This window comes from Fusarium subglutinans (assembly GCF_013396075.1).
Source record: "Fusarium subglutinans strain NRRL 66333 chromosome Unknown NRRL66333_c0000075, whole genome shotgun sequence".
NCBI lineage: Eukaryota > Fungi > Ascomycota > Sordariomycetes > Hypocreales > Nectriaceae > Fusarium > Fusarium subglutinans.
Genome location: NW_023502138.1, coordinates 1,917 through 17,078, shown reverse-complemented (window position 1 = coordinate 17,078; position 15,162 = coordinate 1,917). Strand labels below are relative to the sequence as shown.

Here is a 15,162-nt window from a genome sequence, read left to right as displayed (position 1 = left end):
ACACTGGATTTTGTGTGCTCACGGAAAGATTGTTTTTATTGGCTCGGGGTTAAAGGATGGAAAAGAGAACTTGATGGGTGGAAAGGAAAAGCCATTTAGAGAGGAGTTCTCTCATATTACATACTATACCTTGAGTCGATTAGACTGAATAAATGGTCTCAATTTCCTTTCAATACCTTCGTAGCCACCAGACTAAGTGTTCCGCAACGTGTCGTCGCAAAGGTATAGACAGCGCTCGTGTGGTCTTAATAAGGGCTCGTCTCCAAGAGAGATCGTAGTACTTACTTGTGGCAAATACCATGTTCTTTCCGAATCAAACAGACCGTTTATACTAAACTCGCAACAGATTATGACGTACGTACATCCTTTTTCTACATATTCATTCCTATCGTTTTCTTAATGTTCGCGTCCGTCCTGGCCCTATATTTTGCGTCGGTGTAGACGCTGCTGCCTTCACCTCGACACCACCGCTGCCCATCATGCGACTCATAAGAGCAGCTCGACACTCCTTCGCCTTATCGTCACGATATTCCAACTGCGTTGCTGGGGGCTCAGATTCTTGGTTTTCTGGATCTTTGTCCTCGTCGCCAAATACGTCGTGGAGCTCAGCCGCCGAGCGGGAGGCAACACTACTGGCATTCGAGGCATTGCTGATGGCACGGCCGAATAGCTGACGCTTGCGAGGTCTTGGAGCTGGCTGTTCAGTTTCATCGGAGGCGAAGGAGGGAAGATTTGGTGTTGTGGTCTCAATGAGTGAGGTAAGTTTTGAGGAGAGGGCCTGGCGCTCTGCGGCTTTAGCGCGAAGACGAGCTTGCTCTACATTTTCCTGTTGTTTCGCTTGCTGTATATTTTCCTGTGAAGTTGGAGGATTGTCTGTTGCTTCCTCTGTGAGAGAAGTTGTAGTTTTAACTTTGCTCGTGGGATCGGAGCGAGTGCGAGGCAATATGGTATGTTTGGTGGGTGAAGGAGACCTGTTTAGACGTGCTCGAGTAACCTCAGCAAGAGGTGAGTCAAAGTCCTTGTCCTTAGGTAGACTATTCGTTGTTGTTTGGTGAGTGCGTGCTGTGACAAAGTCTGGTGAGATGACCGAGGTAGGTTTCGTAGTCATTTTTCGAGAGACCCTTTCAGGTGAATCATGATCAAAGGCCGAGGTATCAACGCCAGCGCCGTGTGGAGGCTTCGTGATATGACTTTTAGTTGACTTAGACACCGGTTCTGAATGAGTGCGCTGCATCGGCTTTTGATGCAATCGTGCCTCAGGGGCGGTTCTAGAGGTTGGTTTCGGTTCAGGCTGAGATGTTTCCGAGTATCTCTCTTTAATCTCAGGGAATATGTAATCGTCGAGAGGGACCTTGAAGCCTGTACGGATACACTCCCAGAACCAATCTGCTGAAACAACAGGAATGCCCCATTTCAGAGCCACACGCAACTTCTCCTTGCGCATAGAAGTGATGTCCTTGCATATTAGCACGCTTGTAGTTTTACGAAACTCTCCATCAAACTTGGCTCCTAACTGAACAGCGGCCCTTGCAACTTGATTGAGCTCGATACCTGTAAAAGCAGCACTGCATATGATAAGACCCGAAAACGCTGGTATGGGAAAGAAGGTGAATGGTCGACCGAGAACGTGCTCCCCGGGGTCAAAGTATTGCTTGTTATGAAGGCACTTTTCGATGTAGTATTCTGTCACAACATGGAGGTTGTCGTAGGTTTCCTGAGGGTGAGTATCAGGCTGAGATGTCTGAGGAACAATCAGAAACCGGCTGCGAGGTGGCTTTGGACTTCTCCCCAGAGCGGCCTCATTTAATGATGAGCAAATAGTAGCCCCGAGAGTGACGAGTGTTTGCTCTAGAACGGAGGTTCTTTGTGCGTTGAATCCATGTATGTAAAAGAAACAGTTCCCAAAAATACCCTGATCTTCTTCTGGGATCATAGGAGCTGGTGGCTCAGGCTGAGCTTCTGCACCCTGTGGCTGTTGGACCTGAGCTTGGTTTCCGTCTTCCTTATTTTCCTGAGCGAAGGAATAATCTCTCGATGTTGATCGACCGAGAATATCGCCCCAGATGTTATTACGCTGTGAACTGAGCTTCATGCTGGCAGTCTTCCTGAGCTTCCTGGGGCCCTCCTCAGCGCCACCTGCAATGGCAGACTTTGATCGCTTGCTCATTGTACGTTTCAGTTCTCTTGTAACCCATGCACCCTTCCCTTGCTCCTCAGGAGGTAATGTCGGGTCGAACTTGGCTTCTTCCAAGATCATCCTTCGAGATATGGATTGTTCAAGCCAGGCGAGTGTGACTGGGTGAATGCCCCATGCTCTGGCTGCAGTATATTTCTTGCCTTCTGGTTTGTTGACGATGAGGTGTGTGCACCGTCTCGTCAAGTCGCCCGTATACAAGCCTCCATTCGATGTGATTTTACTTGCGATTTCGTCTCTTTGGTCGCCGAAGCCAGTCAAACAAATTAGCAGTGAATCTCTTGCTGGCTCTCCTCGTTGTGGCTGGACCGTAGGATCGATGCCTCGCTTCTCTAGGGGCTTCAGTTGGTGCTTATTCTCGAGCTGTCGATAATCGATCTCTTCGTCGTTCTTCCATATCTCGCTAAGTTCTTCGATCCAGGCGGCATCCATAGCCTTGATATCGGGGCGTTCACGAGCGACATGGCGATATTTGGGTGTGTCGTAGTCACCAACAATAAGATGGGTTACGTCGGGTGTGAGATCGTATTTATGAATACCACCAAGCTCGGCAACTTTGGAAGCGATGCTAGTCTAGGCATCATGGGTCAGTAAACAGGACTCATGATGACTGACGAATATGAACGGTACTTACACGATGCTCAGCAGGAATACTTGTACAGCAGACGACGATGCCCTTGAGAGGTTCTGCTGGATCAATTTGTATATCTTCCACTTCGTTCGCGCGAGGTGAGGCCATCTTCAGTCCCTTTTGTTTGATGGTTGCTGTGGTGTTGCAACTGGGACGTCGGAGTTTGTGATTTTAATTGATATCAATCTTTTGGGAACGCGTCGTGAACCAAAACCGCGTCAAGTGCTTAGACTGGGCCCAGACGTCATGACACAGGCGGGGGCTCTCACTATATTGAGATTTACACTGTAGCAGTCAACTGTAAGCCGCTGAAACTAGAGCTGAAGGGTATGAAATACAGTGCGGAAACAGCACCACATGTCATGGATGGATGACAACTTCATCTCCACGAGATACTTAAAATGCAGAATTGACTGAGTTTCCACTGGCACAGGGTTTAATGTTGATCAGAAACTTCAAGTCAAGTGCTATACACAAGGTAGTTCGTTGACTCACGTGCGGAATAACCGTTTCCAGAATTCAAGAACCTTTACTAAGACTCTACAACTGGGCCAGCGCCGATAATTGTATTTTAGGCTTTTTATGCTCATACCTCACAAAACTCTCTAAAGCAAATTGCATAGGTAATTCAAAACGTACTCTAAATAATGTTCTTCACTGTACGGAGTAAAATTTCCTTTACCATGGTGTGATCAGTCAAGGGATCTAAGACATCTCATATCATATAAGTGAATTACGGATACCCCCGTAAGGCATCTATCTACAGCCAAGCCCCGCTCATCACCTACCTAAACTTCAACCCCACCATCAGCTAAGATCGCAGCCTTGTCGCGAAGTGAAAGCTCAACCCCTCCATCTACACTTCTTCTTCGTCTCCAACAACGACGACTTTCCGCCTTCCCTCTCGAACATAGGTAACTCGATCGCAGCGGCGACGCCTCCACATGGGGAACTCCTTCCGATAAACACTTCCTCACCCTCCGACCCTCGTTCTGCGCCATCTCACCACGACCGAACCAAGCATCTTCACCGTTCGATCACCACTAGGAGCCTAACCCCGAGCATCCTCCGTGGAACAATTCGTCCGTATCGGCCGACGCTCGAGTATCCCAACAACCAACCCGCTTGACGACTCGATTTCGATACCCTTGCAGAGCCTTGCCAAATAGCGACAAATCCGACGCCGTCAAGATGCCTCCACCGTCTGCTGCCCAGCAGAAGGTTCTCATCGCCCAGTTCGTAGCTCTGACTGGTCAATCAGAGCGACAGGCTACCCGCGTACGTATTTTCCGTGTTCACCTTCCTTACCTATGTCGATCATCGCGAACCAAGCTGGTCCCTGACACGGATAAACCTCATGACAACCTACTGTTTTACACGGCATGGCTTGGGCTATGGATACATCGGCCTGTGTTTCAGCAGCGCCTATTTAGCCTGGAGTTGTATTATCGTGATTGTATGGCATGGCGTTGCTAACATCTACTTTAATAGTACCTCAAGAATGCCGGTTTCAAGCTCAACGAAGCTGTTGATACGTAAGTTACTGCCGTCTTTTCTATTCTTTATGCTTGTCATGATACACGTCGCCTATTTCTACTGGCACAATGCTCCCTGCTACATCCGGATACGGATATGTCTATATCGAGCAGCTTCCGGCTATTGTTTGCTCATTGTATCCGTCCTGTCACTGTCTCCTGGCCCACTATTGCCCGTCTCATTTGCAAAGTATGACCGACAAAGACGCCGATAGTCTTAGACAAGGTTGGTTACTTGTAGATCTGGTGCTATTTGAGGGGTCTTGAATACGTTACCTCGAGGCCGTGCGGTGCTTATGCTTCTATCAAATTCCCAGATGAGAACCATGGGAATCTTGAAGTAGTTGGCACCCATGACAGACAGGGCTTGTACAGACGCCTCCTACGTTGTTACAAAACTTTCAACCTCTCCTATTCTTCACAGCCCTTGACAATCCGGCGCTTTGTGACTTTACTGTAGTCACTCAAGCACAGTCCGGCCAGCCAAGAAGATGGGATGGAAAAGTTTCAAGAAGCGCATTACGACCGGGGTTCCTATCTTGTCCTCTACCAAAGAGGCCGGCAAAGATACCCCTGGTTCGTCTCATCAGACGGAATCCGAACAAACACCAAATAATTCGAACTCTCGGTATATCACCTTGGTATTCAATAGTTGTGTTATGTTTTGGCTGAGATGGCCACAGCAGCACGCATAGTTATTGTTGGCCATTGCACTAGCCCTTTGCTCAGAACCCCTCGCTATTTCAACGTTACCTTATGACATTGGCTGACACATATCGAATAGGTTCTTTTCATCCAACGGAGACACCAAGGGCCCATCGCCTTTGGAGGTATCGCTAGACAAGCTATTCTCTCAACTGCAAGGTGTGTATGGTCCTCTCAATCCGTCAGATTCCTTAACTTACATGTTCAACTAGACTCTAGCGATGAAAAAGACAAACTGGAGCTCGACTCCACAATGTCATACCTCACTGAGAAGCTGCGAGTCAACATCGAGAACGCCGAGCTACTTGTTGCGCTTGAACTTCTCCAGGCTCCCTCTGTGGGTGTCATTACCAGAAAGGGATACGTTGATGGCTGGAAAGTGACCGGGTAAGAGTGCACTCAAGCCTGCTATTGACACAAAATGCAATACATTGGCCGATTCCTTTCTGAATTCATTGCTGATTTGATACAGGGCTGGAACGACACATCAAGAGCATGCCGCCCATCTCCGAAAACTGACCAAATCTCTCTCCTCTGACCCGACGCTATTCAAAAAGGTTTATAGACATACCTTTGTTGCTGGTCGAGATGGCGACCAGAAAGCACTGAACCTTGAGACTGCGCTCGTTTACTGGGACATCCTATTTGCCCCTCCGGGAATGGAGTGGAAGACACCAAACCGCAACTGGTTGGAACTGTGGAAGTCCTTCCTCGATGCCAAATGGACTCGTTCGGTCAACAAGGACATGTGGAACATGACACTCGAGTTCGCCCTCAAGTCTTTGTCTGACGAGTCACTATCATTTTGGAATGAGGATGGCGCGTGGCCAAGTGTGATTGACGACTTTGTGGATTGGTGTCGTGAACAGGGCATTGGTAAGACCGATGGCATGGACGTTGACAACTAGGGAGGCGGCACACTAATTGGCTCACAACATGAAACTGAGCTCATGGAAGACATGAGCTCCTGCAAATCCGATTCCAATTTTCACAGACCACGGCATACAGGCAGGGCACATCGTTCAGACGCCAATCGGATTCACGGGAAGCGGGTTGCGTTTCGAGAAGGACGGCGTTAACCAAGAGCACCCGGACTATCGGTGTGGTTGTAATTGATGACTTATGATAGACAAGCAGTAACAGAATAGAACACATTCATGTTACCAGCCTTTCAGTGTGATTTGTGCCTTGAAACCGTGGTGAGATTTCGTTCACCTATTGAGTCCTTGAAAACGTGACAGGTACATGATGGAGCGAATGATAGTTTGAAGCTCTATAATATTTCATACAACCATGGCTGCTGTCTTTAGACGCAGCGTCGTTTTTGTACACGGCATCGTGTGATGCCTGAGCATGGAGCCGAGTCTTTTCTCAGACTCTGATGCCCACTCTCATTCGAGTATCGTTCATGTATCCTACATGAAGATTTCCTGCTCCTTCGTTGTCACTATTAAAGCCGTTTGTCATCCATTTACATGTTCAAGTCTTTCCTTCTCCCCTTATGCCTCACTACCAGTCGTCTTCCACTTGGGCGGTCCAAATCTGGCTAATGATTCAAGCTTTCCGTCTCCGAGCTTGACATGGGCGGCGCGAATCATTCGGGGTTCGAGGCGCAATGTGTTTCGCACGTCTTGGTGAACCTTTGAGGCGGCATCGTATCGCATGACGAAGTAATGGCCGTGTGTGTGCTTCATCTGATGCACTGAGATAGGTTTCGGCAGGGAGAAGACACCCCAGTTGGCGAGACCGCGGACGACACCGCCATTCTTGAGGACGAGGGAACCGACTGTTTGGGCGATTCTGCGTTGGTCAGCTAAGATGGATTGATGATTCGATGTGAGGAACGCACTCCTTCACCTCGGAGAGGCTGCCCGGCCGGACCTGATTTTGGTTAGCTCTAGTGCATGTGCAGAGAGAAGAGGGGCTCGTACAATTGCGATTAATTCGTAGAGCATCTTGGTGATGACCTCTACAGGAAGAATGGTATTGTCGCGGAATATTTCGATGTCGCCCAAGCTGGATGAATTTCTGGCGGATCTCGAATTTTGGGCTCCGAGGATTAGCCACTTCGATAGCGGGAGTTCATGGCAAGTGGGGTATTTATCTATCTAGGTACCTAGTACCTATTCAACAACGAACACAATGAATGCACTGTTGGATTATAGTCGATTTCATCGTCATTCATAATATTCTAAACACGATGCCTTCTATGTTATAGGCTTTTCGATATAGTACAGTACAATCGAGACATATCTCGAGATTGGTGGTTTTACATATTAGATTCGCTCCTTGGACAAGGCCTGCCAGATACTCCATGGCAGTTTCCAGCCAGCTGTCTTGACAGCGAATGGGTTGAAATCTGCTTGCTCTAGACGTTGCAGGTACTGAGCCGAGGGGATAGCTTCAAGAAGCACCCCAAACCCCTGCCGGATCTCTCTCAATGTGTCGCTTCCCTCGGTATAGAAATGCTCAGCTTCTCCCTGATGCTCGAACTCATGACCTGGATCCTCTCCTGCCTTGAGCCGCTTGAGCATCTCTCGGGCCGTGATGAGGTGGTCATTGGCTCGTGTTGCGACCTGGAATACAGCATCTTGAAGTCCAGGTGCATTGGGCCCCTGCCTGAAGACCTCCTCCTCTTTGACTCCTGCTTCAGCCATAGCATCCAATGGTAGAAGAAGCGCAGGCTCTCGCACAGCTGGAACCTGACCAGAAGGTGTATTTACTGGAGGAGGAGGTGCCGCCAGAACAGGGATGCCACGTAGGACCGCAGCGATACCGCAAGCCTTTCCGATATGACTTGCGAGATGATCGACATGCATTGACCTCAGCGGAAGTGATGCCAAGGTCGTGTACATGATAGTCGAATATGTATTCTCAGCATACTCCTCCAGACTCACCAAAGTCGCAAAAGGCCTGTTTGTCATTTGATTTTCTCTCGTTTTAATTAATCTTGAGATCCAAAATTTTATGGATTTCTTGGTAGAATTGCCATCTCGGGCCTCTAGATCTCGTAGACCCTTGTGAAGGAGGATGCAAATGGGTTCGCGAGGGGGGCGACCCGCGAAAGTGTTGTCAATGGATTCTTGCCAGAACTTCATTCGAAAGGATCCAATCGTAGGGTTAGAAACGAGCTCAGGGAGGCGGACAAGCTCAAGGTTGAGGGTACGGAGAGCAGCGTAGGTGTCTTGTACTGGAGAGGGGACAAAGCGGCGAATGAGATGAGCATCATAGTCGCTATTTCTAAGAGCTGTTAGAGTAAGTCCCTTGGAAGTACAATTAAGCTTACTTCAACTGCGTCAAACAGTATCTTCTCGCAGATTCAACATCAGCGTCTGTGATGTATGTTCGACGACATGTTCGGGCGTGGGTGAAGCCCCGAAGACTCTGGCCCAATAGTCTTGGGCGATACATTGTATAATGATGAGCCCCCAACGGTTATTGAATTACAATTGTGTTTCAAAAACCGTTACCATCTCAATAACAATACAATTGATGGTGATACAGTGAACATTACGGTCCTACGACTTCGACACGGCCACCCATAGACGTCGGATTTCCAATCGCCTTCAGTGAATTTTTCATGACGTCGAGCTCTGCCGCGCCACAGCATTAGCCACATGAATTAACATGAGATGACGAGATAGAAGGAACCACTTAAACACGGGATCAGGTGACACTTCCACGCTCAGTCGCGCCTGCAGGGGTTGTTCGCGTCTCCTAGAAAGTCCAGCTCCGGCCTCAAAGAGCTCTTTTGGGGGGCTTCAACAATTTTGGCCAAACGCTCTGTGAGGAAAGGTCTTTAGTCATGACACTTTCTTACCAACAGAAGCACCCTGATGATCATATAGATCCAGAACCTCCCGCGAAGAGAAGAAGGTTTTTTGCAGACCCAGACGAACTTTCTTCAGACCCTGTCTCTCATGACCAGTCCCCACTACCGCAGCCGAAACGGTTCTTTAAAGATGCAGACGTTATCGAGGAAGAAGACGAATACAAAGATGATTTAGACGAAATTCACGACGATGATCTCCCTGTAACATCTCCATCACGGCCACCGACGCTCCAACAGGAGTCGTCTGTCTCCTTTGATCAAGAGACATTCGAAGCTTTCGTCGGGGACAAGGTCTCTACTGACGTTCTTTCGGCCATAAGAGACTACTGCGGAAACGATCTCGAACGAGCGGTTAATATGTACTTTGATGGAACATACAAGAAATTTGTGAAGAAGCCATCATGGAAAGCGCCCCTAAGGCCTGCCTCTACCGCCGGCTCCAGTCGGTCGCCAAGCGCCTCCAACGAACGCAAGCCGAATCTCAAGACAAGCCAGAGAATGCCGAAACAACGATACATAGGAGCGTTTGGTGTTGAAGGATGGGCTACACGAAGTGGATTTAACGTGTTGAAGCACGGCGATGTCGTGAAAATTGAGCGACAAAAATTACAGCCACCCCAATCTGTCAGAGGGAAGGGAAAGACTGGACAAGTTACACCCTCACGAGGATTTGCCGCCGCTGCTGCGAGGCGAGTCGATGTTATCGTGCGCTTCACCACTCAAAACGGATCAGAAGTTGGACGGCTAGCGAAGGAGACCGCAAATTGGGTTTCAGCTCTGATCGACGAAAAGGTGTGCAAATTCGAAGGAACTGTGGTCTACGCCCCTGAGAGACTCCGAACGAACGACACGATTTTTCTACAATTGCGATGCTCATTTCTTGACTCTGCTTTCTTCAGCCGTTCATTCAAGCTCGCTGACGACCGATCGGTTGCTTTTTTCGAACAAAACGAGACAAACGATGAGAAAACGCTTCGACTGCGACAAGTCGCTCTGGTCAAATTGTTTCAAGAGATCAATTTACAGCCCACTATGTCGAACTCTGCTGCCCAAGATGGCCGTAAGGGGCTACTCCAAGCTGCCGAGCAAGACGAACAGAAGCAGAAGGAGGCGAAGAAGGCTGATGGGGATACAAATGGAAACGGCAAGGAGGCCAGCTCATCCCAGTCGTCCGAGACCGAAGAAGGAGAAGAACTGGAACAGGATCAGCTCGATGCGCTTTACAAGAAGGCCCAGTCCTTCGATTTTAGCACCCCTGAGGCGGAGCCAGCAGATACCTTTGCTATGACACTGCGATCATATCAGAAACAAGCGCTGCACTGGATGATGGCAAAAGAGAAGGATGAGAAAAGTAACCGGGAGCCATCCATGCACCCTCTTTGGGAGGAGTACGACTGGCCATTGAAAGATGTCGATGATAAGAATGTGCCTCAGGTTGAGGGACAGCCGAAGTTCTACGTCAATCCGTATTCTGGCGACTTGTCCCTTGACTTCCCAGTTCAGGAACAACATTGTCTGGGTGGTATTCTTGCCGACGAAATGGGTCTTGGCAAGACCATCCAAATGCTAAGCTTGATGCACACGCACAGGTCCGAGATCGCACTTGAAGCTCGCCGAGCAGCTGTTGAGCTCTCGAGCGTGAATCAGCTTACCAGATTGGGCAAGAACTCAGAGTCGGTGCTTGATGCGCCATGCACGACGTTGGTGGTTGCACCCATGTCGCTACTGTCGCAATGGCAAAGTGAAGCGGTGAAGGCTTCCAAGGATGGAACGATGAAGATTGAGTTATACTACGGCAACGAGAAGTCAAGTAATCTGCAGGCACTCTGCTGTGCTTCCAATGCGTCCAACGCTCCAGACCTGGTGATTACCAGTTATGGAGTTGTTCTATCCGAATTCAGTAGCATAGCTGCCAGAAAGGGAGACAAGAGCTTTCACAACGGCCTCTTCTCTCTCAAGTTCTTCCGCATTATCATCGACGAGGCACACCATATCAAGAACCGATCATCCAAGACTGCAAAGGCTTGCTATGAAATATCCGCCTACCATAGATGGGCTCTGACGGGAACTCCCATCGTCAACAAATTAGAAGATCTGTTTAGTCTTGTCAGATTCCTAGGCGTGGAGCCTTGGAACAACTTTTCGTTCTGGCGAACATTTATTACTGTGCCGTTCGAATCAGGAGACTTTATGCGGGCCTTGGATGTTGTGCAAACAGTGCTAGAGCCTCTCGTCCTACGACGTACAAAGGACATGAAAACACCGGACGGCAAACCCCTTGTGCTCCTACCACCTAAGCAAGTCGAAATTGTGGATGTGGAGCTATCGGAAACGGAACGAGATGTGTATAGTTACATCTTCAACAGAGCGAAACGAACATTTTCGCAGAACGTTGAAGCGGGTACTGTCATGAAAGCCTTTACCACCATCTTTGCACAGATCCTGCGTCTTCGCCAATCTTGCTGCCATCCCATCCTCGTCCGCAATCGTGACCTTGTGGCAAATGAAGAAGAAGCTGGAGCTGCTGCTGATGCCGCTGCTGGACTCGCAGATGATATGGATCTCGAGTCGCTTATCACTTCTTTCACGGCAGAGACGGATGAGGCTTCAAAGGAGACTAACCAGACCTTCGGTGCTCACGCCTTGGAACAGATCCGAGACGAGGCTGAGAATGAATGCCCTCTATGTTTTGAAGAGCCGATGAATGATCAGACCGTGACTGGGTGTTGGCACTCTGCATGTAAAAAGTGCTTGCTTGATTATATCAAGCATCAGATTGGCAAGGGCGAAGTGCCTCGATGTTTCAGTTGTCGTGAGCCGATCAACAAACGTGACCTGTTTGAGGTCATTCGACACGATGATGATCCTGATATGATGATGTCGAAGAAGCCTAAAATCAGCCTGCAACGGGTTGGCGTCAATGCTTCTTCAGCAAAGGTTGTTGCACTGATGTCCGAGTTGCGGAAGCTGAGACGAGAACATCCCAAGATGAAGTCTGTGGTGTTCTCTCAGTTCACGTCTTTTCTTAGCCTTATCGAGCCAGCTCTCAGTCGTGCGAACATCAAGTTCCTGCGACTTGATGGATCTATGGCCCAGAAAGCTCGAGCGGCTGTGCTTGACGAGTTTACCGAGAGAAAAGGGTTCACGATCCTGTTGCTAAGTTTACGTGCTGGAGGTGTCGGTTTGAATCTGACGAGCGCTGGCCGAGTATTCATGATGGATCCCTGGTGGAGTTTTGCAGTCGAGGCTCAGGCCATCGATCGAGTACACAGAATGGGACAGGAGTCGGAGGTACAAGTCAAAAGATTTGTGGTCAAGGAAAGTGTGGAAGAGCGGATGCTGAAGGTCCAGGAGCGGAAGAAGTTCCTGTGAGTTTTATTGATGGAGAGAGTATCAGAGCGCAGCTAACATTTGAAACAGTGCAACATCTTTGGGCATGATGAGTGATGAAGAGAAAAAGCTCCAACGTATCGAAGATATCAAGGAGCTATTGAGCTAGAAGGAGTACATACATAGATCTGCTGCTGCATGTATGCATTGCTTGGTTTGTTTCTACAAATTTTCTCATTGCTAGACATGAATGCATTCGCAAGGCGCCTGGGATATGAATGGGATACGAACAACAGTATAGAGGGCATGGAAATAGCAGGCAGCCGCCACTGTTTGACAAAATAGTCTAGGTCGTGACGAGGCCTCAAGGAGTCTGGTTGGCTGGGTTCCAAGTTGAGATCAGAGAACACCAGCATCTGATGGACAAGCCTGACATGAAGTCAATCATGACAGTTTAGGCATTTAAAAACATATGAAACTTCATCATCTAATCTAGTCAGGTCTTTGTGTTTTGAGGAACAAGACGATCATTTGGTGCTGAATTCTGGTCATGGTCATGTCTCAGCGCGGTCATGTTCCTGCATTGCCGCAATAGGCGCGTGACCAGAGGCCTATAAATGAATGTATCATCCTCAGTCTCAACCATCACGAACCTGACGCGACTCACCTGACTTGGTACCTCACGGGCACAAAATCACCGTAATATTCAAGTTTGGCATGCTTAAATAGTTGAGAGTCCGCCGGTTGGCCGCTGTCACTATGGCAGTCTTGTGTCACAGAGTATACATAGGTGACTGCATATCCGCTACACAAGTCGTTCGCCTGATTAACCTGCACTTTCTCTCTGTCTTCCACTCTCTTTGTTGGCGTTGCTTGAGCATATTTACAACCTGGATAACCCTTCGTCAAGGTCTGGAGAAGTAGTCGAGGGACAAAGCAGCGGCGTTGCTGCAGCTCATGACTCGATCTCTCAAAAGGACCCAGATATCAAGCAAGAGTTTGAAGACGAGCTAGAAGAGACACAAGTTGGTGAGGTTGAAGCCGAGGCAAAGTCTGTACCCAAGGACAACCTTGAGGACCAAGAAGACGATTACGACAGCGACGACGAGCATCATCTTTGCTCTATACTTCTCTACTTTATATCAAAGACTCTTCTGAACCATCTCAGAGACGAACCCGAAGACATACCAATGGACCGCTTTGCCGAACAGTTCTTTGGTCGCCAGGACCAGTCTTCACGCTCTCGACCTCCTGAGGATCCCAGCTTCATGGAGACATTCGCAAAGAACTTGGCCAAATCCGCTGCCAAGTCTGCCGCCAGAAAAGCCATGGGTCAATCATCGTCTGAGAAACGAACCCGTGATGGCACACGAAGCGGAAACCAGATCAACCCTGAAGACTTTCGTGGTGTAGCTGAGTTCGTTCTCGGTATGCTTGGCAGTAAGAATGAACAGCCCCGAAGAGACGACGATCGCAAGAAGGATAAGAAGAGAAAGAGAGATAAGGATAAGGATAAGGATAAGGAGAGGAGCAGAGCGGCACCGAGGAGTAGGGATGTGGAGGATGACAGTGATAAATACGGATCTGATAAAGAACGTCGAAAGAGACGTCGTCACCGCGTTACCTTTGCAGAACCCTACTACGAGTCTCCTCGCCCAGAAGAGACTTACGATGCTCAACCCTACGAGCCTCGTCGCGAAGAAGACAAAGAAGAGCGGCGCCGCCGCCGCCGTCAACGCCGATACAAGCGCGACCTAGATCTCAAAACCCTCAAGGCAGAACTGGAGGCCATGTCGAGCACCATAATCTCCTTGAACGCAAGAGGCGCCAAACATCGGGACTGTGAGTTTTACGATCGCTTTGTGAGAAAGGGCGGGAGGTTGCAGGATGTCATTGGGAGCACGTTGGGACAGATCAGGGGGGTCATGGAGGGTGAGGTTGAGGCGGAGGAGAGAAGACGACGGAGAGATCGGAGGAGGGAGATGCGATGATATCCATTGGTACAAGGTGGAGTGAGGGTTTGTTATTTTTACTGCGTCTTTGCAAACGTGTTAGGCAATCTTCTAGAATTTATATGTGTTACGACAAAGAATGTTGTCAAGTTTGATGGACTGCATGAGGAATCGGTGCCTTGCAGATGTTTGATGGGGTGCTTGTTTGCATGTACATGTAAACTAGGGAGCCAGTTGGGCGTTTTGTAGGAGATGAAAGAAAGAAATCAGTTATTGATTGTCAGTTTCAACTGGCGAGGTATGATGATGGACACGATATGTTGCTGTAATTGAGGAAGCAGGTTATTCTCAGGGTATATAGATATGCAGTCGCTCTCTTTCACTCTGTCAATAATGCGTTATCTGTGCCATCCTCATAGACTGTCTCTCATTCACGATGCCTTCCATCAGTCTCACTCACAACTCAACACTTCACAATGCCCTGGCACCATATATCATGACAGAGACACACACAACAGGGGGGCCAACAATTCAAGGCCACAATTACACTCGTGACTTCAAACCTCTCCTATCAAGGGCCCTCCACAAGCTTCATCGTCGAGACACAGCTCCAGAAATCATAGGGATAGTAGTTGGCTTAACTCTCCTCGCCGCTGTCATCGGAGTCGGTTTATTTGTATGGAATTGGAACATCTTCAAGCAGCGCAGGACGAGCAGCACTCAGAGACATAACCATCGTCGTCACTCGCGCCGTCGGCGCCATATCATAGGACATTTCAACGCAAGTGTCGAAGATGATCCTCAAGATATCGAGCTTGAGTGTCATGAGAGACATCACCGTCACGGAGTCCGTCACCACCCTAACTGTCGACATCACAGGCTTCACCACGGACGAAGAAATCATCGTTCAGGCCCTCGAAGACCGGAGCCGATATTCCAGATGCCCAACCCTTGTCATATACATCCTTTCCACCCACCGAATG

General features: G+C 48.8%; 5 protein-coding genes across 5 annotated transcripts; 2 read left to right on the top strand and 3 right to left on the bottom strand.

Annotated features, from left to right (window-relative positions):
* Positions 1 to 385: 385 nt before the first annotated feature.
* Positions 386 to 2,933, bottom strand: FSUBG_6758 (S-M checkpoint control rad4; the record flags this gene model as incomplete). Its single annotated transcript, XM_036684990.1, has 2 exons — positions 386 to 2,767; positions 2,829 to 2,933. 2 exons carry the CDS (start codon positions 2,931 to 2,933, stop codon positions 386 to 388), a joined length of 2,487 nt encoding a protein of 828 aa, XP_036537720.1.
* A 1,083-nt stretch (positions 2,934 to 4,016) lies between these two features.
* On the top strand, positions 4,017 to 5,973 carry FSUBG_6757 (Defective in cullin neddylation 1; the record flags this gene model as incomplete). The annotated part of the gene is made up of 6 exons (XM_036684989.1): positions 4,017 to 4,103; positions 4,317 to 4,360; positions 4,821 to 4,988; positions 5,145 to 5,224; positions 5,278 to 5,452; positions 5,538 to 5,973. The coding sequence occupies 6 exons, from the start codon at positions 4,017 to 4,019 to the stop codon at positions 5,971 to 5,973; spliced, it is 990 nt and encodes a 329-aa protein (XP_036537719.1).
* Positions 5,974 to 6,564: 591 nt separating this feature from the next.
* On the bottom strand, positions 6,565 to 7,020 carry FSUBG_6756 (ribosomal MRP17 mitochondrial; the record flags this gene model as incomplete). Its single annotated transcript, XM_036684988.1, has 3 exons — positions 6,565 to 6,865; positions 6,915 to 6,946; positions 6,997 to 7,020. 3 exons carry the CDS (start codon positions 7,018 to 7,020, stop codon positions 6,565 to 6,567), a joined length of 357 nt encoding a protein of 118 aa, XP_036537718.1.
* A 321-nt stretch (positions 7,021 to 7,341) lies between these two features.
* Positions 7,342 to 8,476, bottom strand: FSUBG_6755 (ribosomal MRP17 mitochondrial; the record flags this gene model as incomplete). The annotated part of the gene is made up of 2 exons (XM_036684987.1): positions 7,342 to 8,305; positions 8,352 to 8,476. The coding sequence occupies 2 exons, from the start codon at positions 8,474 to 8,476 to the stop codon at positions 7,342 to 7,344; spliced, it is 1,089 nt and encodes a 362-aa protein (XP_036537717.1).
* Positions 8,477 to 8,870: 394 nt separating this feature from the next.
* Positions 8,871 to 14,218, top strand: FSUBG_6754 (DNA repair RAD5; the record flags this gene model as incomplete). Its single annotated transcript, XM_036684986.1, has 2 exons — positions 8,871 to 12,265; positions 13,138 to 14,218. 2 exons carry the CDS (start codon positions 8,871 to 8,873, stop codon positions 14,216 to 14,218), a joined length of 4,476 nt encoding a protein of 1,491 aa, XP_036537716.1.
* Positions 14,219 to 15,162: the final 944 nt, after the last annotated feature.